Here is a 27605-nt window from a genome sequence, read left to right as displayed (position 1 = left end):
CAACAAACAGTTAAAAAAAATAGGTGTCTTTTACTGTTGTTGGTCAAAACACATGACATGGAAATACCTCACCCGGTCATGCTCATGGTTTTATTGATCCCGTTTATTTGTTTTGAATACATGGTGAAACTGTTATGAACATCAGTTATAGGAAATACATGTTTTTCCTTCTTTTGTGTGTCAAGAAGTTCAAAAACTACTGATGAAGTATAGTATACAAAGTGTGAAATTACCTTTATAATGAACCAAAAGTGTCCTGAGTCCCTCTTTTGCTTAAATGTGAATTCTCATTTTCCCACACTGATCTTCTCTATGACCTATCCTACATTTATGAATTGAATGTTTTAAATAATATTCTCATTTGCAAATAATTGTATCATGACTTCTTCCTGGACTTGATTCACTGCATATCGACCCTCAAAATAACACTGTAGTTTTCAGAACACATTAGACTATATAGTTGGAATAACGTTATGTCTATGAAGATAGACAACCATTGAAGATATGGTATGCAGATGACTCAGAATATTTAGTTATAATTTTTAAAGATTTTATCACTGTGGATGTTTGTCGAGGAAGATCTCGTTATCTGTGACAAAATGCAGTGGACAAAGTAAATAACCTATTCCTATCAGGAGAATGCTTTGGTGCAAATTGTATCCAAAAACCTGCTTCAACTTCCAATAATTTTTTTCTGTTGATTTTAGAAAATTAATTTGCAAGTAATACTTCCTTTGTGCAAACAAAAAGAGCATTCAAGGTCTTTGGTGAGTGACATGGACAATCATTAATTATCTTGATCTGAGCAGACACTGAATCTGTTACAACTTCACAGTTTTCTTGTTTCAACTGAGAAGCATCGTACTTTAATCTTACCAGTAAACACCTTACCCCATATGAATCATTGGTCCTTCTGGCCCACAGAAGAGTCCTGAGGCTACAGCTAACACACAAGACACCAAGGTCCCAATCAACGTTCTAATGTGAAAGATATATTCAACTGAGGCACCATTCAGAAAACCAATCACTTCTGGCAAGCCACTTGGCATTCCTAATGGACAGAGAAACTGGAAACACCAAACAAATAATGTTAATCAGCAAGAATTATAAATCATCTCTCAATCCATCCTACAAATGTGCATTTAGCCAAGTTCTTCATATAGTTTATGAAATATTTTGGGACAGCGGGCTGAAAAAGTTGCCCCTTAGATTCTTATTAAATCGTTCCCCTCTCACCTTAAACTTATGTCCTCTGGTTCTTGATTTATTTACTCTGGGTAAAATACTCTGTGCAAAATACTCTGTGCATTCACACTATCTATTCCCCTCATGATTTTATACATCTCTGTAAGATCACACTTCAGCCTCATGCGCCCAGCTAATAGACTCCTAGCCTGTCCAACCTCCCCCTGTTGCTCAGACCCTTGGGTCCTGGCAACATCCCTGTAGGTCTTTCCTGCACTTTTACCAGCTTAACAGCATCCTTCCTATTGCCGGGTGATCAAAACTGAACACAATACTCCAAATCAGGCTTCAACAACATGCTATGCAACTGTTATGCCATCTACTTGTGATGCTGCTTTCAGGGAACTACTGTATGTATCTGTGCTCCTGGATCCCTCTGCTCTACAACACTCTCCAGGGCAGCTATTTAGTGTGAATGCCCTGTCCTTGGTTTGACTTACCAAAACACAACATAACGCACTTATCTGCATTAAACTCCATTAGCCATTCTTCTGCTACTTGCCCAGCTGATCAAGATTCTGATGTAATTTTTGATAACCATCTTCACTACTATGATACGACCCACTTTAGTGTCATCTGCAAACTTACTAATCATGCCTTGTACATTCTCATTCAAATTGTTGATATAAGGTCAGACTGGATAGGCTAGTTTTATTTTTCCTGATGCAGGAAAGACAGAACGGTAAACTTATAACTTTAATAAAATTATGAGGCAGATAGATATTGTAGATGGGAATAATATTTTTCCTATGATGGTGGCGCAAAAGATGAGCGGGCATAGATTTAAGGTGAGAGGTAGGAGTTATTGAGGGGAATATTTGGAGTCTGTACTGAGCTGCCTGAGGAGATAGTTATAAAGCATCTAGAGAAACACTTGAATTGCCAAGGTCTAGAAGATAACAAAATGGAGGTAAATGGGATTAGTGTAGATTAGTGTACTATAGAGGCATAGACATAGTGGGTCGAAGAGTCTATTTCTACGCTCATTGACTCTGTGATACTCTGGCTCTGTGAATAAATTAGTCCAGTGTGGAATGCTGTTGAAAGGTTTACACCCAAAAACAATCACCAATACGAGGTTCAAGAAACTGCAGATGCTGGAATCTTGAGCTAAAATCAAAGTGCTGGAGTAACTCAACAAGTCAAGGCAGCATCTGTGGAGGGAATGGATAGGCAATGTTTTTGATCAGGATTCTTCTTCAGACTAATTCTGAATAAGAGACTTGTTCAATTCTTGACAGGACCTCACTCTATTTTGCACAGCCTTTAATGAAGGTTGTCAGCCCATAGAACCGCATTTCTCCAGGTGGAATCACAGCAACAACATGCATTTTGATAACCGAGGATGATACGAGGGCTGCAAGGGTCAGGGAGATGGTTCCCACTTTCAGTCAGGAAGCAGGATAGAAACCAGCTGGGAGGTCCTGTGGTCCAACAGGCCAATTGGGAGGTTGATACTGTTGTATCCTGCAAGGAGTAAGAATGTCCACTTATGGAGCAACATGGCAAGGCATTTGTGTATGGAGGAACTGCAAATGCTGGTTAAACCGCAGACACAAAAAGCTGGAACTCAGCATCTCTGGAGAAAAGGAATAGCTAACGTTTCAGGTCGCAACCCTTCATGAGACTGAGAGACAGGGGAAAGGGAAATGAGAGATATAGACAGTACTTAGGACAAATGGATGGGAGATATGCAAATAAGCAATAATAATCAAGGACATGTAGAGCTCATAATGGTCCATTGTTGGCTGTGGGATAGGTGATAATGAGTTAAACAGACTCGTGATTTATTGTACAGTTATACAGATTTCATGATCTCACGAGACATCAGCCTGAACGGCAGAAAATTCTGAAGTAATACTCAGATCAGGCAGTATGTGCAGAGAGGTAAACATTTAACATTCCAAGTTATTTAACAAGGCAAAATAATTTGCCCAAAAGCCCAAGAGCCAAGTCAAATACATAAATGTTTCTTTGAGTGCTTATTTCAGTGGACAAGCTGCCGTCAGCTATCCTTCTCCTTCACCTGACCTAAATGTCTCCAACCCCACTCCCTTCCTTTGATATCCCATAACTAGAGATCACATTAACAAAATCATTGGACATTAAATGTCAATAATATTTCAATAGTTAACATAAGGACCAGTGTGAAAAGTTTACGTTACAGGGAAGCTTACCAGCACCACGCCAGATGATAATGCGACCATTATCACTCCAATTCCAACTACATAGATCCAAGTAAGGAAATATTGACTGTTCTATATAAAAAATTTGAAAAAAATAATTTGAAGTTAGAGAAGGTTCAATATGATACTTATTTTGTAAATTATTTTTGAGGAGAGGGCTGGCACATTCAGTCAATGCAGCATCAAACACAGTGATTTTCTGATAACTCCCCACTGTGACTTACCATGGTACTGATCAGTCGCTTTCTAGTGAGGAGAAATTATAACAGAACGTGCACCCAGAAATGTTTTCATTAACTGAAAACTGTGCTCAATCAGAGATTGTAGATAGCACAGGAAGAGCTAAGTAAAGTTCACACCAGCCTTATATATAAGACATATCAATGCTGTACCATTGATAAAATAATAATAAAACAATGAGTTAATTTAACAAGAAAATTAGAAACAGGAGAAACTGTGTCATTTCTGTTTTCGGAGTTGTATAATAAAACCTATTACAATTCAGCAAAATGAAAAGAAAATGTAATCTCAATTCACATACGATCATTTTTTATTGTCCCTTACCTGGATGTAATGTAGAACAAGCATCCATTTCAATGTAATAATTGTGTCAATGGCCTGGTTTACAAAAAAACCCAGGATTCCAACTGCTATTCCAATCAAGCCCATCATAAACCATTGGTCCCAGTCTGACCTGGAACAGAAGAAGAAGAAGGAGTGATCTTCCCAGTAACTCAAATAGGCACATGGGAATGTTAGACCATCTGCTTCACCATGTTGGTTGAAGAGACTCAAGTGTCTACTTATTGAAGACAGAACAAAGAAATTCCACTTGCTGCAGCATAACAGGTCTGTAAACACACTCATGAATAAACTAAAAACAATAAATTGAAAACAACTAAAAACAATATTAATGCAAAAAGCTCAAAGTCCTAGTGCAATCCTGACAGTTGGTAGTTTAGTTGGTGTTTGTAATATTCAAAAGCCTGATGGCTGTTGGGAATAATTTGTTCCTGAACCTGGAAGTCACAGTTTTCCAACTTATATAGCTTCTTCCTGATGGCAAGAGAGAAATGAGAGCTTGGTCAGGGTAACGAGGGTCCTTGATGATGCCTGCTGTTTTTTTGAGGAGGCACCTCCTGTAGGTCCCTTCGATAATGGAAAGGTCAGTACCCACAATGAAATATCCACCACTTTTTGTAATCTCCTTCGTTCTTGGGTGTTCGAGATATCAAATCATGATGCAACAGTCAAAATGCTCTCTACTGAAAACCTGTAGAAGTTCAATGGAATATTCGTCGACATACTGAATCTCCTCAATCTTCCAAGGAAGTAGATACGTTGATGGGCTTTCTTTACAAATCCATCAATGTGCGGGTCCCAGAACAGATCTTCAGAGATATGCATGCCTAGGAACTTGAAGTTGCTGATTCTCTCCACCACTGACCCATTGATGAAGATAGGTTCGTAGATTCTCGATCTCCCACTTCTAAAGTCAACAATCAGCACCTTGGTCTTACGACATTGAGACCAAGGTTGTTGTTCTGGCACAATTCAATCAGATAATCAATCTCCCTCCTATACTCTGACTTATTGTTACATGCAATTCGTCCAACAATAGTGATGTAGTTAACAAATTTAAAGATGGAATTGGAACTGTGTCAATGGTACTTTAGTGTTGAGGGCAGTAACTCTCACCTTGCTCTTGGTTAGAGCTGCGGGTAGTGCCAGAATATAAATTTACAGCATCAGGTCAAGGAAGTTTTGGAGCATTTATAACCACTGGAGGAAACAAGGTGATTATCCACATGACAGAAGAAAATCACAAATGCCTTTATCCTGTTTTTGAACTCATCATTAAGGAATGAGAAGTTAATGGATCCTCCTCCTTTATTAATTGTCCATTAACATTCACAGGTGGATGTGGCAGGTCTGCAGAACTTTGATCACGGAAGGATCACTTCGGTCTCTCCACAGGATGCAGCTTCTCCAATTAGAATGCATCTCTTCTAATGTCGCAATGTTTTTAGACACAGTTCCTGGCATTTTCCACTCTTCATTGAAGCAAGGCTGGGCCCTTACATTGTTGGTAATAGTGTAGTGAAGGGTATAGATTGTGCTGGATTAAAAATCTACTCTGCTCATGAATGCCTGGTATTGAGCTGCTAATATCAGGGACTGCTCCGTGGAGAGGTCCCAGCTTCTAATTTCTGTTTTTGGAAACTCAAGGTTACCCCTTCTTCAGTTTTTGGACCATATAGAATAATGTAAGAATGGAAAATATTGTGAGCAAAAATTCAACTATCTGTGCTCACTGCTGGTACAATGATAGCCCTTCTTTTACTGGATCTGCTAATGCCCACTTGCTGTCCAAACTCTTCTCAAACCAAAGTCCCAAGGCCCTCTAGGTTTTGATTTCCCAACTCTTGGAAAAAAGTGTGTCCATTCACTCTATCTAATCCCCTCATAATTTTAGGCACTTCTATCACACATCAATATCATATGATTCAAGGAATAAAGTCTCAGCCTGTCCAACTCTTCCTATAACTCAGTCCCTCCAGTTCTGGCAGCATCCTCATAATTTTTTTTCTGCACTCTTTCCTGCTTAATGGCATCTATCTTATGTGTATGAAGGAACTGCAGATGCTGGTTTAAACCAAAGATAGACACAAAATGCTGGAGTAACTCAGCGGGATGGACAGCATCTCTGGAGAGAAAGAATGGGTGATGTTTCGGGTCTGGTCTGAAGAAAGGTCTCAACCCGAAACGTTATGCACAACTATTTTTTTTAAATGTGTGTTACCTTTGTCCCTTTCCATTCAAATATAGAATTGCTGTTTCTGCACCAGATCTAAACCAGTGGAGACTTAGAAGTTAGATCCACAACAACATTTCTGAGAAATAGAAGTAAATTCAGGGAACAACAACTGGAGAACACCTTACGGGTTCACAGCTTCCATATCCACACATGAATCTAAACTTGGTCAAACATTTTGAGAAATACAGTAACGGGCATTAAATCTAAAAAATCCTCTTACCAATGTAGCAGAATTTTCAGAGCTGCTTATCTTATGACTTGTCTGTATGAAACCGCTCTACGAGCACAGAAAATATTTGCCAAGCTGGAAAGGGTACAGAGAAGATTTACAAGGATGTTGCCGGGGCTAGAGGGTCTGAGCTATAGGGAGAGGTTGAGTAGGCTGGAACTCTATTCCTTGGAGCGCAGAAGAATGAGGGGTGATCTTATTGAGGTGTATAAAATCATGAGAGGAATAGATTAGGTACAGTAGATGCACAGAGTATGTTGCCCAGAGTAGGTGAATCGAGGACAGAGGACATAGTTTAAGGTGACGGGGAAAAGATTTAATAGGAATTTGAGGGATACTTTTTTCACACAAAGGGTGGTGGGTGTATGGAACAAACTGCCAGAGGAGTTAGTTGAGGCAGGAACTATCCCAACATTTAAAAAGCAGTTAGACAGGTACATGGATAGGACAGGTTTGGAGGGATATGGACCAAACTCAGGCAGGTGGGACTAGTTAGTAGCTGGGAAATTTTGGCCGGTTTCTATCCATGTACCTGTCCAAGCGTCTATTGAATTCTGTAATTGTAGCTGCTGTTACCACTTGCTCTGGCAGCTCAATCCATATATTCACCACCCTGCGAGTGAAAAGGTTGTCCCTCGGATCCCACTTAAATCTTTCCCCTCTAACCTTAAACCTGTGCTCCCTATTATTCCCCTTAACTTGGGGAAAAGACTGTGGCTGTTTATCTTATCTATGTCCCACATTATTTTATAATACCTCTATAAGTATCAATGTTACAAAATTTTGAGATTTTTAAAATCAAGTCTGTAATTTATCCCATCCAATAAAGCATAAAAAGAAGTTTAATTTGACACCTAATTCACTTTCATATCTTCAGCATTAAAACAGTTATGGCCATTTTCATACTCAGAAATTAGCATCTTGTTCCCTATTGCTTTTCTATTGACTTAACTCAAAAGCTGTGATTAAGGACAGTCAAAAACCCATAACTTTCTTAAAAATTAAGAGAATTGAAAGAAATTTTAGGTTATTATAGATTGAAGCATTCTGAAACAAATATGAAACAATCTTACTTAGATGACTTGAAATTAAAGCATATAATTAGTTAGTTACCTAATTGTAGCTAATTACAAAATTCAATTACTAGATCTAAACGTCTATCAATTTCTTAAGAATAGATTGACATTTTAAAATAGCCTAAGTGTCCAAATAACATTCACACAAGAATTCACAATATAACATGATTTTAAAATCTCATTGTCATGGGTTTATAGGCCAAATGGAAGGAATTTAATGTTTAATACCTGTAAATTAATGGCCATTTAAATCAGCTTGCGAGTGGGTTTTACTGGAACGGGACCATTTGGAACGTTGAGGTTGTGGTGATTTATACCCCCATATCGGCATGCCGGTTCGTATGGGGACTAAATCGCCGTTTCGCAACTTAAAATGCGAACTAAAGGCATCTTAAGAAACACTTTTATACATAAAAATGAACGACTTTCTTTTACCTGTCACCTACGTGAAATCCGTCCCCGTTGTCGGCGTTTACGGCTTTAGAAGCTGGTTTTAAAATGACTCCAGTGTTGAAATTGTCGGGCGATTTAAAAAAAAAAAAGACACAGAACGGCCGTCGGAACGATTCTTCAGCAAACGCTTGGACTCAGACAAAATATAATCCAGGACAAGGTAAGAGAAAATCGCGTTTTAACCCCGCCCCCCCTCAAACGCACCAAAATCGCGCACACGGCCTGTGGCAGAACTGCAGCGCTGCTGAAGGTAAGTATTGCAACATACCTACTATAAGGTCAACCCTCAGCCTTTTATATTTCAGGGAAAAAAGACCCTGCCTATTCAGCCTCTCCTTATATAGTCAAGCACTCAAGAACCAGTAACATCTTCTTAATTATTATTTTTGCACCCTTTCTAGTTTAATGCATGTCTTCTTACAGCAGGGTGACAAGAGTTATACACAATATTCCAAATGTGGACTTCCATAACTTGTTCAGCTGTAACATAGAAAATAGGTGCAGGAGTAGGCCATTCGGCCCTTCGAGCCTGCACCGCCATTCAATATGATCACGGCTAATCATCCAACTCAGTATCCTGTACCTGCCTTCTCTCCATACCCACTGATCCCTTTATCCACAAGGGCCACATCTAACTCCCTCTTAAATATAGCCAATGAACTGGCCTCAACTACCTTCTGTGGCAGAGAGTTCCAGAGACTCACCACTCTCTGTGTGAATTCTCATCTCGGTCCTAAAGGATTTCCCCTTTATCCTTAAACTGTGACCCCTTGTCCTGGACTTCCCCAACATCGGGAACAATCTTCCTGCATCTAGCCTGTCCAATCCCCTAAGAATTTTGTAAGTTTCTATAAGATCCCCCCTCAATCTTCTAAATTCTAGTGAGTACAAGCCGAGTCTATCCAGTCTTTCTTCATATGAAAGTCCTGACATCCCAGGAATCAGTCTGGTGAACCTTCTCTGTACTCCCTCTAAGGCAAGAATGTCATTCCTCAGATTTGGGGCAAGAATGTCTTTCCTCAGATTTGGAGGTTTGCAACACAAGCAGATAGAGTGGTAAAGAAGGCATGTTATGCTTGTTTTCATAGGTCAGGGCATTGCGTATAAGAGTCATGAAGCATGTGGAGGCTTTAAAAACGTATGTAGAATAAATTTACCAGAATCTTGCATGGATTAGGGGCTATTAGCTACAGGGAGTGGTTGGTCAAACTTGGATTATTTACTCTGGAATGCCAGAGGTTGTTGGGAGATCTGGTAGAAATATATAAAATTATGAAAGGTATAGATAGGGTCGACAGTTGGAACATTTTCTCCTTGATAGAAAAAACAAGAAACCAAGAGCGCTTTAAGGTGAGAGGGGCAAAGTTTAAAGGATGTAAAGGAGATAAATAATCATCTTCACTGTCATCAGCAAATTTATTAACCACATTCTCATCTAAATCATTAATATAATTAACGAACAATAGTGGACCCTGTACTGATCTCAATGGCCCATCAATTATTAGACCTCCAGTTTGAAAACATTCTTTTACCACTACTCTGTTTCCTGCCTTCAAGCCAATTGTGTATGGTACTTTCTCTTTGTTTCTCTATGCCATGAATGGGATTTTTTTTCCTTTCCCTTCAATCATGTTAACATCTCAGATATATTAAAAAATGGAAAATGATAATGCTGTTGATGGGTATTACAGGACCACAGTGAGAGACAGCTGTACTTAATTTTAATCTCAGCTATCCCATTTTGTTCTCATTGTCATTTACTTTCTGTACTTTTACAAAGATACAGTCTATCCCAGCCAAGATTGTAAGAGTATAGAAAGCAAGTGGCAGCTGTTGGAGTAGGAAATGGGGCCAGTGAGATACACTGAGAGCTAAGAAACAGAAAGTAAAATCAGTTTAATATGTAAAATTTTACAAGCTTTAGCAGCAATTTACTATCTGCAGTGTGAGAGTTTGTAGCTTCAATTATTCCTTCTGTGGGCCTATCGATTTATCAGGACTTTGATTAATTTCTTTATCACGGTGTTTCCATACTAAGTTAACGGCTCTATCTTCTTGCTTCATTTAATGTGTACTTGCAGCACAAATCTCGCAATTGGTCAACAGATATAAGGCCAGCAGAGGCACGGCACAAGTCGCATGCCATTTGCGACAATTTGCAATGTACAGGCTGAATGTACCTTAGTACAGCATATGCGTGGTGTTTTTAAGCATAGGCACTCCTGTACAGTGAGAAAACTGCCTAAGATTTATAAGGTAAAAATATTGAAATACTTTCCTGGAAGTTTCAACCTGCCTTATGAACCAGATAGCAAATGATCTTGCAGTCTGATCAACTACCCTTCGGGCTTCTCAAATCCCATGGGCTGAATTTTACCGTTCTTAAAACAATCGGTTTGGGGGCAAAATCAAAGGTTGAAATGCAAAACCTGGAACTTCATCCCACTCTGCCGGAAGGCAAAAATGAAGGGCAGGGCAGTGATTGCTCAAAAGGCTATTTTTGATAATTGAAATATTGTAATGAAACTATGTGCCTTTGTATTAACAATAGTCATTGTCAGCTGGCAAGCAAAATGAGGCAAGGGGCTTCATCCATTAGGCATGTCCTTTTATAGCTCTGTTTGTGGGGCAAGAAGAGATACCACCTGCAGCAACTTCCTAGGTTGGCTGGTATGTCATTCTTGCGCCATCATGTCTGCTTCCCCTTACAATTGCTTCCACCATGATCACCAGAGTTCCATCATTCCTTGACCATGGAAGTGTAGTCATTAATAGATGATGAGGAGCAGTAATATAATACCTACAACTAACAACCAACCAAATTTTATAATTTGAAAGACATCAAGTTGTGACTGTATTGTAAATGTTATGTCATGCTGTTACTTTCAACCGCCAAACCATATTAATTGTATATATGTAGAGGCAGATGTTGGTTTACAGAAAAGGACACAAAGTGCTGGAATAATTCAGCGGGTCAGGCAGCACATCTGGAGAAATAGGTGGCGTTTCGGGTCGTAACCCTTCTTCAGACTGTATATGTTTTGTATCGAATTAAAAGCAAAATTATCTTTAAGAATTATTGGCTGCAATTTTATGCTGATGACTTAATTGCAATATTAAATTACATGATGCCATATAACTTCCCAGATCGCCAAATCCCACCGCCTCTCAGTCGTCTTCAGTGTGATTGAATATAAAACTTCTGAGCCAATGCCCAAAAAAATCTCTTGGATGTAATTTGTGAAATTTCTTCAGCAAATTTGCAAGACAGCCAAATCATGAAATGAAAATCTTGGGACGAAATGATTGTAATTTGCAATTCCTTATTATTCTTTGGCTATACCTATGAATCTAAGTCAATATACTCGGAATAAATTAAGCCCTGGAAACAGTTGCACCGATTCCCACCAGCTCATTTTCTCAATGCCATTCCATTCTGCTGGGATAAGGGCTCCAAGAAAATTTTCTTTTGTGCACGAGATTATGCAAGAACCATTCGTGGGCTATTCCATCATGAAGCAAATCCCACAAATCTAATCTCATCCACTGTCAAGATCTGTATACAGCACATGTGTGCATTACACATAGTATTTGTGTTGACTGTGAAAACGCTACCTGTTTTTGTGCTCCTTATCCAAGTAGCTGAAACCAGAGATAACCATTAATTTCTCATTAACCATTAAAAACATTAATTTTTCAACTCTGAAAGGCAAATTATAAATAATAATCAGGAATTGCATCCATTACCTGCAAGGCATTTCTCTCAGCCATTTTGTATAAACTTCACTGTGAGATGGCAAATAATCCAGGCTCTCATGTGATGCCAGGCTCTCTCGATCTTTCTTTGTGTACTTCACATTAATTAAATTAGCTCCAGCATTTCTTCTCTGAACATTCAGTTTACCTATCACAGGTCCGATCAAGGGATCTTCCTCAGACTCCCTCCATTTCTTAGTAGGCTTGAACAGAGAAGTCATTTAGCTCCGGTGGCTTTTAAGAGCCTCTGCAACCAGCTTCACAAGTTCAAAATAGGAAGAATCACGGCTAAAGCTTTAATGAACACTCAGTGCTCACCTGTATAGAGAGAAAATGACGCTGGGACTAGACTTAGGTTGATTCTTCTAACGAAAAGACCCATCTGGTGAGAGCTTCCACAAACCTGCTATTTCCAGTTTTTGTCAGACAGTGCGTCAACAAAGGCGCAGCCATCCTAATAATAGTACCTGAAAAAGGATCACAATCTTCCTAATTTGCCTCTGGCTCCCTGCATGTACACTTATGGTACACATATTATTGCCAATCTTTGGTAGTCTGCAATAGTAAGGAACAGAAGGTGCTTTTTATCTCATCAGATCCACGCCGGCCCCTGCAGAGCAATCTTGTCAGACATTTCCACTTATTTCCATTCATCCCTGAAAATTATTCTTTCTCACACGCTTATCAACTCCCCTTTAACTCTTTTTGCCACTTACTTCGACGAGAAAGTAATTTACAGCAAATAGGATGAAAACCAATGCAACAAGCAGAAATACACAGTCAGAACATGGGAGCTCCACATGTGTAACATCCGAGATTCGGATAAAAACTGGATTCCTGGAGCTGACTTTGACCCAGCTAAGATCTTGGCTAATCTGTTACCCTAATGACATATCCTTTAACATCACTGAGTTGCAATGTTCTATCAACTTAAAAAATCAGATTAGGCAGCTGTCAGTTTTATTCACTATTTTTGTGAGCAGTTGTCAAATGCAAGGTTGTTGCACTCAAGAGCACAAGTATGGTGCTAATATATTATTAGCATGTTTAGATTATTGGTTAAAGGACAGAATAATGGGATTTACTGGTTCACTTGCAGGTTGGCTGCTATTACTGGAATGTTGCAAGGCGCCATGTGCAGAAAAACAAAGTCTGAAAATAAATAGACATCATTACAAAGGGTTAAGTTGCAGATGGTATTTAAGGAAACTATGAGGTTATTCACTTCGGTGGAGAAGAAAATTATTTGGCTTGCATTCAGAGCCATTGAATGTTCTTACATATGAAACACTGAGGCTAACATGTTATACCAAAGAATTAGGAACAGAAATGAAAGTTTACTTCAATGGAATTGCAGTATTATAGTAAGGCGCAAAGGTTTTGAGATGACATCTAGAGTATCATGTACATTTTGGTCTACACATCCTAGGAATAATTTATCATACATTGGGCAATAATAGAATCCAGTATCTACTAGAATGCAGAATAAGGGTTGTGCAAATAGGAGTAATTGAATATGAATAGATCATATTTTCTGGAATTCTGAAAAGAGGAGCATTGAAATACAAAGGTTTACAGGCACTCAACCTGGAGGCATAACCACAAGGGATTATACAATTATGACAAAGATATGGAAAGTCATTTTCACTTGAGGGTTGTGAATTTTTTTGAATTATGATCCAGTTTTTCTTCTAATTCTCTGAATGGACAGTCATTGAATATATTCAAGATGTTGTTTAAACAATGCTGGCAGAAATCAAAGATTAACTACCATCTTACTGAATGGCACAGTAGGTTCAGGTGGCCAGACTCATACAAACCAGAAACAGGCCAACCAAGATGGCCATCTACACTAGTCCCATCTGCCTACGTTTGGCACATATTCATTTAAATCTTTCCTATTCATGTACCTGTACCTATATATATTTTTAATATTATTTTACCTGCCTTAACTACTTCCTCTGGCAACCCATTCCATATATTCCATGTACATACTCTGTCTCGAAAAAGTCATCTCAGGTTCCTATTAAATCTTTTCCCTTGCACCTAAACCTATGCCACTCCAATTCTTGATTCCCAAACCCATGGAAAAAGACTGTGTACATTCACCCTATCTATGCCCCTTATGATTTTATACACCTTTCAGCCTCCTGCACTCCAAGGAATAAAGCCCTAGCATTTCCAACCTCTCCCTATAACTCAAAACCTAACATCCTGATAAATCCTCGTAAATCTACTCCACCCTCACTCCAGCTTAATAGCATCTTTCCTAGAGCAGGGTGGCCAAAACTGAACATATCACTCCAAACACTACCAACATCTTATACAACTCCAACATTTCTACTCAGTTCCCTTACTGATGAAGGCCTGCATGCCAAAAGCCACTTTCACCATCCTGTCTATCTGTGACGCCATTTTCAGGAAACTATATAGATGTACTCCTAGGTCCCTATGGTCTACAACATTCCCAATGGCTTATTGTTAAGAGCCTGTCCCACTGCGGGGACCTAATTTGCGTGTTTTGGAGTTTGTGCAGCATGATCGACACGTGGTCCTAGGTCACTGTTACTCTCCTTCATGCTCGAGGGAAGTTCCCGCATACTCGCGGCCTCAGTTTGGTCGAGGAAAAATTTTCCGCGAGTAAAAATTGGTCGGCATGGTTCTTTTGAACTCGTAGTGCAGTGGTAGTGAGGTCGCTATGTCATTATAGGCAGTGGAGAGTAGCCGTAGGCAATCTCCTTTGCTGACCGGGCACTTTAATTGGCACATTGCAGTTTTCAGAACCAAGGAAAACCGACCGGTAATGTTAAATGGCCACTAAACTTTAGTAAAAGTTGTCTGGCTTCTTAAAAGTGTCTCCACCCCATCTCCCCTATTTTTTCCCCTTCTCCCCCCCCTGTAAAAAACTTACCGTACAGTGCCAGCCGTCTTTTACCTTCCTGTTCATCGCCGGTGTGAATTTCAGACAGCGCTCCCCTGCTTTCCCTGGCCCCCGCCTTTGCGATGTGTTTGTGTGTGTGCTGACGTTCAATCCAGCTCACGGTTTAATCGCTGACAGTCGATCCAGCTCGAGGTTTTTCAGTCGCGATCCCTCGAGCTTGAAGGTCGAAGACAGTTGCTGAAAAGTCGTGTTAGTGGGACAGGCCCTTTAAAATTCTACCCTGGTTTGACTTTCAAAAATGACCTCACACTTATCTAAATTTGCATTCCTCGATCCACTTACCCAACTGATCAAGATTTCTTGATAAGCTACTTCACTGTTTGCAATACCATCCGTTTTATTGTTAGCTGCAGACTTACTAATCATGCGTTGTACATTCTCAATTAAATCATTTATATAGACAACAAACTACAACGTTCAAGCACCAACCAGAGGCACACCACTATTCACAGGCCTCTAGTCCGAAACAATCCATCATCGCCCTCCACTTCCTTACATCAAGCCAATTGTGTATCCATCAAGCCAAATATAATACATTGCTATTTCACTCCCCTTCAACACGATAGATTAATACACAAAACTGTTCTCAACTCAAGGCATGGGATAACAAGAGCTTTGCGATGCTGTATTCCAGTTATCCAAGTACAATGGTAGCCATTGAAAATAACTTGTTTTTTTATTTAATAATGATGGACAAGGAAAATAATCCAAGCATCTGCAATCCAAATGTCTGTGTAGCCTGTTTCTAGCTTTTCACCATTTGGAAAGCACTCTGAGAATATATATATATTAAAGATCCAAAGACCTTGCATTTGCTCAAATTGCTTCACAATGTTATGCTTCCATTCATTCTGCACCCTTGATACTTATGTCATCAGCAAACTCTTGCAGCTTTTTATCCAAGCGTTAATAAAGCTAAAGAATAGTTGAGGCCCCTAAAGCAAATCCCTCATTGAAGTCACACAAGAATTTTGAAACATTTTGCAAGTTACTACCAGCTCTAACCCTGGTGTGTATCAAATAACAAGCGTTCAATTCTAAAAAATATACAAATACAGTGTTAATACATTGAATGAAATAGTAGAAAAAGCAGAGCACTTTCTTGCTGTTATGTAAATAACCATTAAGAAAGCTACCAAGGACTGTAAAGCGGTTAGCACACCTTTAAATTTAAATTTATTAAATGAATGCAGCCACTTTATGTTTTGTTATAAACTTCAATGGAAAGCCTCACAAGAAAGTAAACTTCAGACAATACCCGATTTTCTTTTGACCGGATCATTAGCAGCTTTTAGTCTGAGAAACATATGATTTTTTTTCTACAGGATTCAAGGAAAGTTCAATCTAGAATTTTCGCTAGTCAGACCATATGGCCTTCTGGGAAAAAATTTCTTTTAAAGTTGAAGATGATTCTTGTTGTCTCTCAAACGGACACCTTTAAAATGTTCTGAAACTGTAACAATCTGAATTATGTTGCCACTAACGTTAACACATTTGGTCAATCAATTACCTAATTCACAGAAGGAAACAAAAAGTATCTCACTGCATCTTATTCACATCTTCAAGACTAACTTTAATCTTAGTGAGTTCTAACTATACACCAATACTCTTCTTTCAATTTCAAATGTATGTTGTGGCAGAATCATACTGTAAACAAATGCAATATTACTTGATACACAGCTGCCTATCAGAAAGTAATTTCCATAAATACAAATATTAAAACAATCCTCAACACACCAACATTACAATTAAACAGCAGCAAAATAATGAGCGAAAACTTTCAACAATTCTTGAGCTTAGTTTGCATAACATACACGACAACCTAAATTGTGATACAGCTCTCTTTCATTGAGAAGTTCAAGAACATGCTATTATATACACCAACCACTGCCTTTATTAACCAATTATCTTGCATAACATCTGCTATGATCAAGCAATAAATGACTTGGTTTCACTCATTTTTATCTCTGCCCCATCTATGTAAAAGCATAGATTGTAAATTGCTTTTGTATCATCATTATCATTGACTTGGTAAGAGCAATAAAGCTACTCATCCCCACTTCAAAATTTATTCTTGCCTGGGAACATCACTGTGTGGGCATACATTTCAAGATTTACAGATATCTAGGTCTATTTTAGTGGATGTTTATTATTGTTGAAATTTGAAAGCAACAAGAAGTGAGGTTTTGGAGAGTGATTTTGAATCAATTAAAATCAATTGCTGTATGTTTGTCCTTCAGGAGGCTGTGAAGTCTTCACATTCTCTTTGCATGTCATCATACGCCGTAGGTCTTGAAGTACAGCCTTAATACTATAGGAATTTTGCCATTTTGATAGAACTGGTATGCTACGTGAATCCACCTACAAGGCAAAAAATTAAAAGTTCCATAAAATGCACAATGACAGTTTTTAACATCCAACTAAGCCATTGCAAAACTCTCCAAGGCAAAATAACCTGGAGATGGATAAAATAAATGCAACCTTTACAATTGCTAGGGAATTTACAAATCTAGATTATGAAAATTATCCAGACTTCATTAGCATGATCAGTGGTAGATACAGAGGTGAAGATGTCACCCCAAACCTTCTTACACATCCTTTGCAGGTAATATACATAAGATCAAATATACATTAGATTTAAGACTTTACTAGAGTTTTTTAAATTTACATTCTTAAAAGGAAAGTGAAACCACACAATAGTTAAAGTAGTTACACTGTAAGGACACTAAGCAAGACATAAATAATCTGCCGGAAATAGCAGGGGACCGGGGATCAAATGAGATGGAGGAACTGAGTGAAATCCAGGTTAGTTGGGAAGTGGTGTTAGGTAATTTGAATGGATTAAAGGCCGATAAATCCCCAGGGCCAGATAGGATGACAGACCAGTTAGTCTAACATCGGTAATGGGGAAAATGCTAGAATCAGTTATTAAAGATGGGATAGCAGCACATTTGGAAAGTGGTGAAATCATTGAACAAAGTCTGCATGGATTTATGAAAGGTAAATCATGTCTGACGAATCTTATAGAATTTTTCGAGGATGTAACTAGTAGAGTGGATAAGGGAGAACCAGTGGATGTGTTATATCTGGACTTTCAGAAGGCTTTCGACAAGGACCCACATAAGAGATTAGTATGCAAACTTAAAGCACACGGTATTGGGGGTTCAGTATTGATGTGGATAGAGAACTGGCTGGCAGACAGGAAGCAAAGAGTAGGAGTAAACGGGTCCTTTTCAGAATGGCAGGCAGTGACTAGTGGGATACCGCAAGGCTCAGTGCTGGGACCCCAGCTATTTACAATATATATTAATGATTTGGACGAGGGAATTGAATGCAACATCTCCAAGTTTGCGGATGACAAGAAGCTGGGGGGCAGTGTTAGCTGTGAGGAGGATGCTAGGAGGCTGCAAGGTGACTTGGATAGGTTGGGTGAGTGGGCAAATGCATGGCAGATACAGTATAATGTGGATAAATGTGAGGTTATCCACTTTGGTGGCAAGAACAGGAAAGTAGACTATTACCTGAATGGTGGACAATTAGGAAAAGGGGAGATGCAACGTGACCTGGGTGTCATGGTACACCAGTCATTGAAAGTAGGCATGCAGGTGCAGCAGGCAGTGAAGAAAGCGAATGGTATGTTAGCATTCATAGCAAAAGGATTTGAGTATAGGAGCAGGGAGGTTCTACTGCAGTTGTACAGGGCCTTGGTGAGACCACACCTGGAGTATTGTGTACAGTTTTGGTCTCCTAATCTGAGGAAAGACATTCTTGCCATAGAGGGAGTACAGAGAAGGTTCACCAGACTGATTCCTGCGATGGCAGGATTTTCATATGAAGAAAGACTGGATAGACTCGGCTTGTACTCGCTAGAATTTAGAAGATTGATGGGGGGATCTTATACAAACTTACAACATTCTTAAGGGGTTGGACAGGCTAGATGCAGGAAGATTGTTCCCAATGTTGGGGAAGTCTAGAACATGGGGTCACAGTTTAAGGATAAGGGGGAAGTTTTTTTGGACCGAGATGAGAAAAACATTTTTCCCAGAGAGTGGTGAATCTGTGGAATTCTCTGCCACAGAAGATAGTTGAGGCCAGTTCATTGGCTATATTTAGGAGAGAGTTAGATGTGGCCCTTGTGGCTAAAGGGATCAGGGGATATGGAGAGAAGGCAGGTACAGGATACTGAGTTGGATGATCAGCCATGATCATATTGAATGGCAGTGCAGGCTCGAAGGGCCGAATGGCCTACTCCTGCACCTATTTTCTATGTTTCCATGTTTCTATGTAAGACATTTTGAAGCAGCATCAGTAATTCTGGTACCAAAGCAAACGAGGAAATCATGAGGGATAATGAAAAACTTGACCAAATTAATAGCTATGGGCAGTGGGTGGATTGGATTTTGAGGAGAATTTCCTATGATATTACTCGCCCTGCAGTTGCGCAAGGACATCTGGCATACATATGTTCATGCTCACATGCGAAGATGTACATTTATGTGGGGCAAGGAAGCACGCAAGTAAAGTTATTCAGTGTGTCTCTGTGGATCTCAGCTCTGCCATTCCACTTAATTAAATGCATTTGCTGAGATTTTCCACTTACACATTTGTCGACCTTGCCCCAACATTGAACTCTTCATGGAGTCCAGGAGAGCTGCGACACCCCACAGCTTGCCAACTGGAAATATGCAAATTTCAGGTACCCCAATCATTTGAATGAAGAGAAGAAGCGGGGCCAGTTTCAGGTCACCAGATTAAAATATATATATTAAGTTTAATGTATTTAAGTCTTTTCAATGCAACTGTGTCCTTTTAATTTTGCAAAATATTAAAAAATTATATATTTTTACAATTAACTTTTTAAAGGCTTTTGAATGCCAGAGACACAAACATTCAATCAGCTCTGCTGCTGGATAAACCAACTTTTAAAACATTTCCGTGGAATTTATGATCAGAAGGTCTTGCTCAAGGTTCAATCGGATTTAACCGAGTGACTCATCATTCCCAGGAAATTGTAATCCGTTGTATTTCCCCATATCAATAGGGGATGATTTGTAGTAAGTAAACCCCGACCTTTCTTACACATCCTTAACAGCTGTTTTTTCAAACTATTGTGGGCAAAAGCACATGTGCTGGTCACCAACAATGTTTTCAGACAACAATAATTAGACAACAATTCAGACAACATTAAACAAGACACAGTGCAGGAGGAAGAAAGAAATCTTCCAGATGACTGGAGATTAGCAGGACAAGATTTTACAGTTCCAACAAATCATTAAACAAGTGTTATGTATCCGACCACTTACCATTCCATTGGAATTGTTGATTCCATTCATATTTATTTTTGTTACAAATCGAACAGTTGGAGCTAACTCTGGATATTTACTTCCACATTCTATTTTCAGGCTATATATTCTGTTTTCAAAGCAAGTCTGAAAGAAAAAAACCCATTAAAAACTGTAAAATAAATGCAAAAGCAGAAAAACCGAAGCAGATTTTTGAATTATGAATTGTGTCTCAGCAATAGAATTCCAGTCTGACATTCTATTGGCAATGAGAAATGCCAGTTTTTTAAAACTTGTTTGGAAACAGATCTTATCATTCAGAAGTACAAGTCTAAAGAAGGGTCCCGACCCTAAACGTCACCTACCCATGTTCTCCAGAGATGATGCCTGACCCACTGAGTTACGCCAGCACATTGTGTCCAACAAGTTGTCCATTTATGTCATATCAGATCAAAGGAGAAGGAATACTCGACCAAAGATCCAGGCAACTCTTTCCTTCCACTTGTAATTCACCTACCCAGTAATTCACTGCTTCTCATCCAGAAGCTCCTGCTGAGCGATATGTACCTACAGTTGACTGGTCAGCATTGACGATATGAGGGGATTGTTACCGTTTAACAATCTGTAAGGTCCAAAAGACATTCAATATGCTAAAAGCATTAATTTAGTCCAAGGAAGACTAGTCTACTGACGGGCAATCAAATGTAATTGGAGAAGATTCCCACCCCCAGCAAAAGCGGTACCAGTTAACATCTATCAAATTAAAAACTATTTACAGAGTATCTAATCCTGTGTCAAGCCTGCCAATATGATATCCACATGTGTCATGTGTTAATTCCATTATACGCAGCTAGATTTCACTGTGACAACAGTTTTGCTCCAATATGATTTCTCCAAGCTCTCCTTTCTTAATTACAAACTTTGTAAAAATTCTATCCACATGACTAAAGGCTTAACAGACTGAAGCAATTTAAAACACATATACTGGTGTTCATAGCACTGAAGCTAAAATAAGGTTGATCAGCTACATATACATGCAAGAAGTCATTCAGCGTGGAAATAGTCCATTTGGCATACAGGATCTAGCACAAAATTACACTAATCCTAATTTATTCTTGCCCCATTCCCATCAACTCCGCACAAATGTACACAGTAGACAATTGGAGCAATTTACAGTGGCCAGTTAACACACACATCCACTCGTCTTTGAAATGCACGAGGAAACAGGAGCATCTGAAGAAAGCCAAAGGCTTTCACAGAAAGAAGATGCAAATTCCACGGATAACACCCAAAACCTGGTCCCTGGAGTAGCAAACAGAGCAGTTTGATGTGCTCTGCCACTTTCAGAATAAATTGGTGTGCATAATCTTTAAACACCAGACTCAATTGCTAGGAGTATGTTAGCAAAAGTGAGGGATTCAAATGAAAAGTCCAGCACATACTATGCACATTTCAGAAAATTGAGTGGAATATACCAAAGCCGAAAACATACATCTTTCTGGGTTACCTGAGATCCCAGTGATTTCCATGAACCACTGAACCTCTCCACATTTCATCTACTGGTTTTAGGCAGCTGAGCACAACAACCATATTATGGTCTGAACAACAATTTTCTGGTTATCAGTCTCAAGAAGAGTCCAGACCCAAAACATCACCTATCCATGTTCTCCAGAGATACTGCCTGACCCACTGAGTTACACCAGCACTTTGTGCATTTTTTTTGTAAACCAACATCTGCAGTTCCATCGCTCTCCCGTTTCCTGGATTTCACAGCTATTTTGAAAGAGCTCCTTTAGTATTGATCATATCACAATTGGGACAAATTACCCTTTTCGTGAAAGATAGGGAAAATTACCTGGATTTAACATAAAAAAAGGAAAATTGTATTTTTACATTACTGAGTTATTTACTGACCCGGGGTGGCCCAATAATCATTCCTGTCCATCGTGTGAGTGTCATATCTTCATCATCCTCGAGGCCCCAGCTCACTGTCCCATCACCTACTCCTTTTTGGCCGTCTTCAAGCTCTTCCAGCAAACAAAAATTACGAGGAACTGTTCAACATAAAACAGTTAGTTGTTAAGCCAACTTCAAGATCTACGATAATGTGTGAAAAAAGTTAAGGTTGGAATAATTTAATTATTTAAATATATCTAAATGTTCTTTCAAGTGTAATATAATATACAGTATACAATTCATTAAGAACCATCTGTAAAATTTGCAATGTTTACCGCTATCTTTAAATATAAAAGTTATCAACTAGCTACAAAAATAATTTCAGAATGGATTTTATCATCTCAAACATATTCTTGCAATGATGTTTCCACTGCTTGCCGAAGCTGGTAATTTTCTCTCTTACCACTTTTCCTCTTCCAAACTATGCTTTAAAACTTACTTTGAGATCACACATTTTAACCTCTCATTTCTTTCAGTGACAAAATGTACTTGATAACATTTGATGCCCTATATTTGCAAGATATATTCTTGATGATTTTCACAATATAACAAGCTGATAATGGAAAGGAAATAGGGGATTGGGCTAAAGTGAAGAGGAAACTCAACTGCATATCCTTAACCTAAGTATATGGAAGGATTGCATAAATAAAAGCATAAAGACTAAGTATAAATTAAAGTGAGTTTAATGCCAAACAATAGCCACAGAAAAATAAAGAAGATAGTGCTAAGAGAAAAATATGGAGTGGACAAATGTTAACAACTCCCAATTGAAATGAATATAATCATCAGAAACATTCAGAAAATTTAAGAATGGAGAATAAATGCCAACAACATCTGTATCCTGTGATTTTTTTTAAGTGGCAGTTTTCCTAATTAGTAGCGGATGTTTGAGAATTAATGTGTTTTGAATGTGATGGGAGTAAGCTAGATATTCATAACTTTAAACAAAAAATCATGGATATTTAGCTTGTTCCCATGAAAGGAAATTATTGGGAAAAGTATTAAGGGATAGGATTTATGTACATTAGGAATGATAGTGGCTGGTCAGGAACAGTCAGTAAGGCCTTCTGCGGAAGAAATCCTGCCTAGTAATTTGCTTGAGCTTTTTGAAGACGTGATGAAGATTGACAAAAGTAGGGTGGTAGACCATGTTTATCTGGACTTTAGTAAAGCAGTTGATAAAGTCCCAAATAGTAGGCTGATCGAGAAGGTTAAATTACATGGAAATTCAAGGCCAGCTGACTAATTGGATCCAAATTTGGCTTGAAGATAGGGGAAGAGGATAGCTGTGTATTGCTGGGATTGATGCCGGGGCCTGTGTTTTTTGTTGTATGCATTAAAAATGTGAATGTTAATTAGGTGAGTAATAAGTTTGCAGATGCCATGAAAGTTGGTGGTGGCGTGCTTAGCAAGGAGGTTTGCCCAAGACTACAATATGATATAGATCAGACGGAAAGTTGGATAGTGCATTGGCAAATGGAATTTATTCCCGACAAATGTGAGATGATGCATTTTGGTAAACCAAACAGGGGTAGGACATACTAACTGGTAGGTGCTGAGGAATGTTGATGAACAGATACCATGAAGTTCAATTTGCAGATAGGGGTAGATGAAGGCAGTTCATGGCAAAATATAAAAGTTGGGGCACAACATTACAAGTTTACAAAATACTAGTTAGTCTGTACAGAGAACTTAATAATATGCCAAAATCTTTCCTGCGTAACACTAGTTTTCACAATATATGAAGGATGTGGTTATGCTGGACAACATGCAAAGGATTCACCAGGTAACTGCCTGGTCTGTAGGACATCATTATGGGGAGAGATTGGGTATGTTGCGAGAGAAAAGAGTTGTAATGGGGGTTTATGAGAAGGGTTTATTTTTCTTTTTATAGAGCATAGTTGATATTTGGAAGTTGCTGCCAGTTGGTGAAGTCAGATACCATCAGTAGGATTTAAGAGACATTTATACGTACTTAATCATAGAAGGATCTGACATGATGCAAACACATCGGATTAGATGGGGGAAAAAGGTTTGGCATGATGTGATAGGCCAAAGAGCCCTATTCTGTGTACAGGGCTGTACTGTGTATAACTATGATTCTCTCTGCTTCAAAGAACACAAATCTGCCTTTCCTTAACCAAACTATTGGCCTATCAACCCCTGAGACCTTTCAATACAATTTATTTCCTCCCTAACAAGCATATGCATTGTAAAAATCATTGACATTTTCCTACCTATTGTTTTCACTCATGATATCTAAATGTCCGATACAATGTCTGCAATATCTTAAGGATATCCAATATTAACAAAATGAATGCGAGGTCATCCTTCATACCCAAATCCCTTCTCTCCTAAAAAGATACAGCTCCAAGGACAACAGCCATTTGGCAACACTAACAGATTAATCAAACAGAGCAGAGATTCTTTTAACAGCTTAACAGCAATGGCACTTTTGAATTATTTCTGTGCTTGGACAAATCGCAAACTGCTGAAAATGCTAGAACAGTATTCTTTGGAGTTGAAAAGAATAAGAGGTGATCTTACTGAAACAGAAGATCATGAAGGAGCAAGAGAGAATAAATCTTGAGATGTTTCCATTACTGCGAGAGTCTCAAGCAAAATGATAATTATATTTACAATTACAATTTACAATTGAGGTGTGAATGTCCAGAACTTCCTATTCTTTCGGGTTGTGGAGACTAAATTACTTGGGGGGCAAATACATTTTTGAAAGTAATGAGAGAAATTAAGTGGAATGGGAAAAGGTGTAGAAGAGTTGAGGCCTAGGTAAATCAATCATGATCATATTTTTGCAGGCTTGAGGGGCTAGGTGTCCTGCTCCTGCTATTAACATGCTCCAGTTGATTAAAAAAAAGTTTGGTTGTATATTATGTTGCAAATCAGCCAAATTCATCCTGCTCAACAGACCAAGCACCTCAGGCAGGATATTCAAGACTTCAGATTTTAATAAGAACCATTATTGCCACAGTCAATATTATTAAATCATTTTCAACATCAACTGCTTATGTGGCCTCTGTGGATTATACTACATGTGCACAAAACCTAGTTTTAAAGGACTAACATTTTGTAGTTTCGTATTACATAGTTGTAGGAGCCACTAACATGGCATTTTCTAAAAAGAAATATTCCCATTTGGAGGACTGAGTTCACTAGTCTGTCCTTTCATTTAGGGGGTTACAAATTAATCCATACATTCTTGTCAGTCTGAAGGTGCTTACTGCCTTTTTCTCTACTCTTTGTGACAGGATTCACCAGAGTCAATCAGGATGATATTTTTCCACGGTTTTTGAGAACATCCTTGTAGTGTTTTCTCTGTCCTCTGGGAAAACTCATGATGATGGACTCGACTTTGGAGTAGAGTGCTCATCCAACTAAAATGGTTGAGCACAATAAGAAACTCAATGTTAGCTGGGTGAGATAGTTAATACTGGTTTGCCACGCCTGCCAATGGATTTTGCAATGGTGACAGCTCTTCGGTACCAAAGCACTAACTACATTTTGTGTGTCTCCAAAGCATGAAGTTGTAAGAGATTACTACTGCTCAGTAGACTATACTTGAGGGCTTGGTCAATTGACCTAGTCAGTCAGCCCATGACCTTATTGATGTGATACAAGTAGTAAATTTTGAGAGAGGATTTTGATCAGGGATGGTTTCCAAAAAAAGGAAAGTGATCCACATTTACCAGTCTTTTATTGTGAGTCTTGACAATTGGGGAGGGGAGAAAAAATGTGGTGAATTCGCTGAGGCCGATTGGTAGATGACTTCAGTTCAAAGCAAGATACATACTCTAATTCAGTACAGCAAGGTCATAAAGAGATACAGAAACAGGCCACTCAGCTCTCTTAGTTCATGCTGACCACAAACCATCCATTTACACTAACCCTTATCTACACTAACTAAACATTATCAATGCACTGCAATCAACAGCTGGTGTTAGAGGAATTGTGGAGATGCAAATTAAACAACACATCCGGTAGATTAAATCCATGGCAACATGAAATTTGTTGGACGTAAAAAGCACTGCACCAAGGTGGATTGGGGATGTCAGGGCAATACCAGTCTTGCTCTTCTCCACACTGCCCTGGATCTGTGGTCAGTATCACATTGTGCATGTTAATATATAGAGGATGAAGAATGGCAAGAAATTGGAAGACACATTTGAAGTGGTTTTCACTATATCCCTCCTCACCAGAAGGAAAGGCTTTCATGACGTCAAGAAGGCCACACAGCAAATGTTGTTGCTATTATTTACTTTATAATATGCCAACCAAAACGGCACACAATACATCAAATGGGTTATAAACAATGATCGTGCCAAATTTAAAAGAACTTATTAACTTTTCAATTACCTCTAAAAACAAGTTTTGATGTTTTATTTTCACACCTACCTCAAGTTACATAAAACTTAAAATCTCAAAAATGATAACTACCAGAAGTACCTTAATTGAATTTAGTTTGCATAATTTTACGAAATGTGTGTGCATGTGTATGCCTACCACACAGATTAGATTATTTAGGAGTGAACAATAGACGATTAATATCCTTTCAAGAAACTCGTCTACCATAAATAAGTAGTCAAGTTAGTTCTGCAAAACTGGCTTGAGTTACTAAATATAATAGTTACTTCCGCGTTAATACAGCTGTGATGCAAATTAATGCCTACATCACAGCCTAAATATTGAACTTCGTTTTCTTGCAGTAAAACCGAACAGCACTAAAAAAAGCTACAGCATGTAACAAAACCGAAAGTGTCTTTCCTTCTTGCTTAAAGGCAAGCAGGAAAGCAAGACTTCTCGCCGAGGTGTTGGACAGGAAGCTGGGATTAGTCCAATTAAATGAGGAGGTATGTGCATTCGATGTATTTCAGGGAGCAGGCCATGTCACGGCTGGTGGATTAAATACAAACACCTGCACCAGGGGAAAACAGCCGCAACTCCGGGCCGCACATTTTCACCGATGAACCCGTAAACCGAGCAGGGTCACGGCCTGCAAGTTCCACCTTCGGCTGCACGGAGCGCGTCAAGGCAGCAGCATCGTGCGGCCGGCAGCCGCGCTCGCACTTGGGCCAGCGCCGGGACTGTCAACCCACAACCGCGGCTCGGTTGTCCGGGCCACCCTCTACCCCGGGCTGGGCTGGGCCGGGCCGGGCTGGGCCGAGCGGGCGGAACAGGGGCAAAAGGCGAGGAGCAGGAATAGAAGGAAAGCCTGGCCCAGCCCAACACACCACACACACCCACACACCCTCCCTCCCTCCCTCTCCCACTCTCTCCAGACCGCGCGTTACCCTCGCACCTTGGCAGCCTGACATCTTTATCGGAGCCCGAAGGGAAAAGCCGGCGCCGCCGCCGTCGCTCTCACGTGACCAGAGCGCGCTCCCGTCCGGACCGTGCGCGCTCCCGCCGAGGCGTCTGCGCAGCCGCGACGCGCTGGCTCCCGGGGCGAGAGGCGGCCCGTGCGTGTGCGCTTGCGCGCGCTCACACTTGCTCTCGCTGGCCCCTGGCCCCGCTCAGCGACCGTGGAGACACCAAATGCTGGAGCAACTCAGCGGCACAGGCAGCATCTCTCCTCTATAATCTTTGGGCAGCATCTCTGGAGAGCAGGAATGCGAGACCCTTCTTCAGACTGAGAGTCGGGGGGG

General features: G+C 39.5%; 2 protein-coding genes across 2 annotated transcripts in view; both read right to left on the bottom strand.

The window, feature by feature from the left end:
* LOC116972242 (chloride channel protein C-like) overlaps positions 1 to 13903 on the bottom strand; it is a 92928-nt gene extending 79025 nt beyond the window's left edge. Inside the window, exons 1-4 of the mRNA XM_033019709.1 lie at positions 11755 to 13903; positions 3996 to 4125; positions 3423 to 3503; positions 892 to 1067 (exon numbers count right to left, since the gene is read on the bottom strand). Coding sequence (XP_032875600.1) covers positions 892 to 1067; positions 3423 to 3503; positions 3996 to 4125; positions 11755 to 11984 — 617 coding nt within the window. The 5' untranslated portion in view covers positions 11985 to 13903. The remainder of the gene's footprint in view (positions 1 to 891; positions 1068 to 3422; positions 3504 to 3995; positions 4126 to 11754) is intronic.
* Positions 13904 to 15844: 1941 nt separating this feature from the next.
* On the bottom strand, positions 15845 to 27382 carry ube2v2 (ubiquitin conjugating enzyme E2 V2). The gene is made up of 4 exons (XM_033019708.1): positions 27260 to 27382; positions 21901 to 22040; positions 20008 to 20133; positions 15845 to 17065 (listed from the first exon to the last, which is right to left on the bottom strand). The coding sequence occupies exons 1-4, from the start codon at positions 27273 to 27275 to the stop codon at positions 16919 to 16921; spliced, it is 429 nt and encodes a 142-aa protein (XP_032875599.1). The 5' UTR covers positions 27276 to 27382; the 3' UTR covers positions 15845 to 16918.
* Between the last annotated feature and the right edge of the window lie 223 nt (positions 27383 to 27605).

The sequence above is a fragment of the Amblyraja radiata genome, chromosome 4 (assembly GCF_010909765.2).
Source record: "Amblyraja radiata isolate CabotCenter1 chromosome 4, sAmbRad1.1.pri, whole genome shotgun sequence".
Classification (NCBI taxonomy): Eukaryota; Metazoa; Chordata; class Chondrichthyes; order Rajiformes; family Rajidae; genus Amblyraja; species Amblyraja radiata.
This window is presented reverse-complemented; position numbering and strand designations above follow the sequence as displayed.

Coding starts and splice junctions, on each gene's coding strand:
- ube2v2 (XM_033019708.1), bottom strand. Junction 20,134..21,900: donor TGATTATTGGGCCACCCCGG/GTCAGTAAATAA, acceptor TTTTTCTTTCAG/ACTTGCTTTGAAAACAGAAT. Junction 17,066..20,007: donor TCAACAATTCCAATGGAATG/GTAAGTGGTCGG, acceptor TTTGCCTTGTAG/GTGGATTCACGTAGCATACC.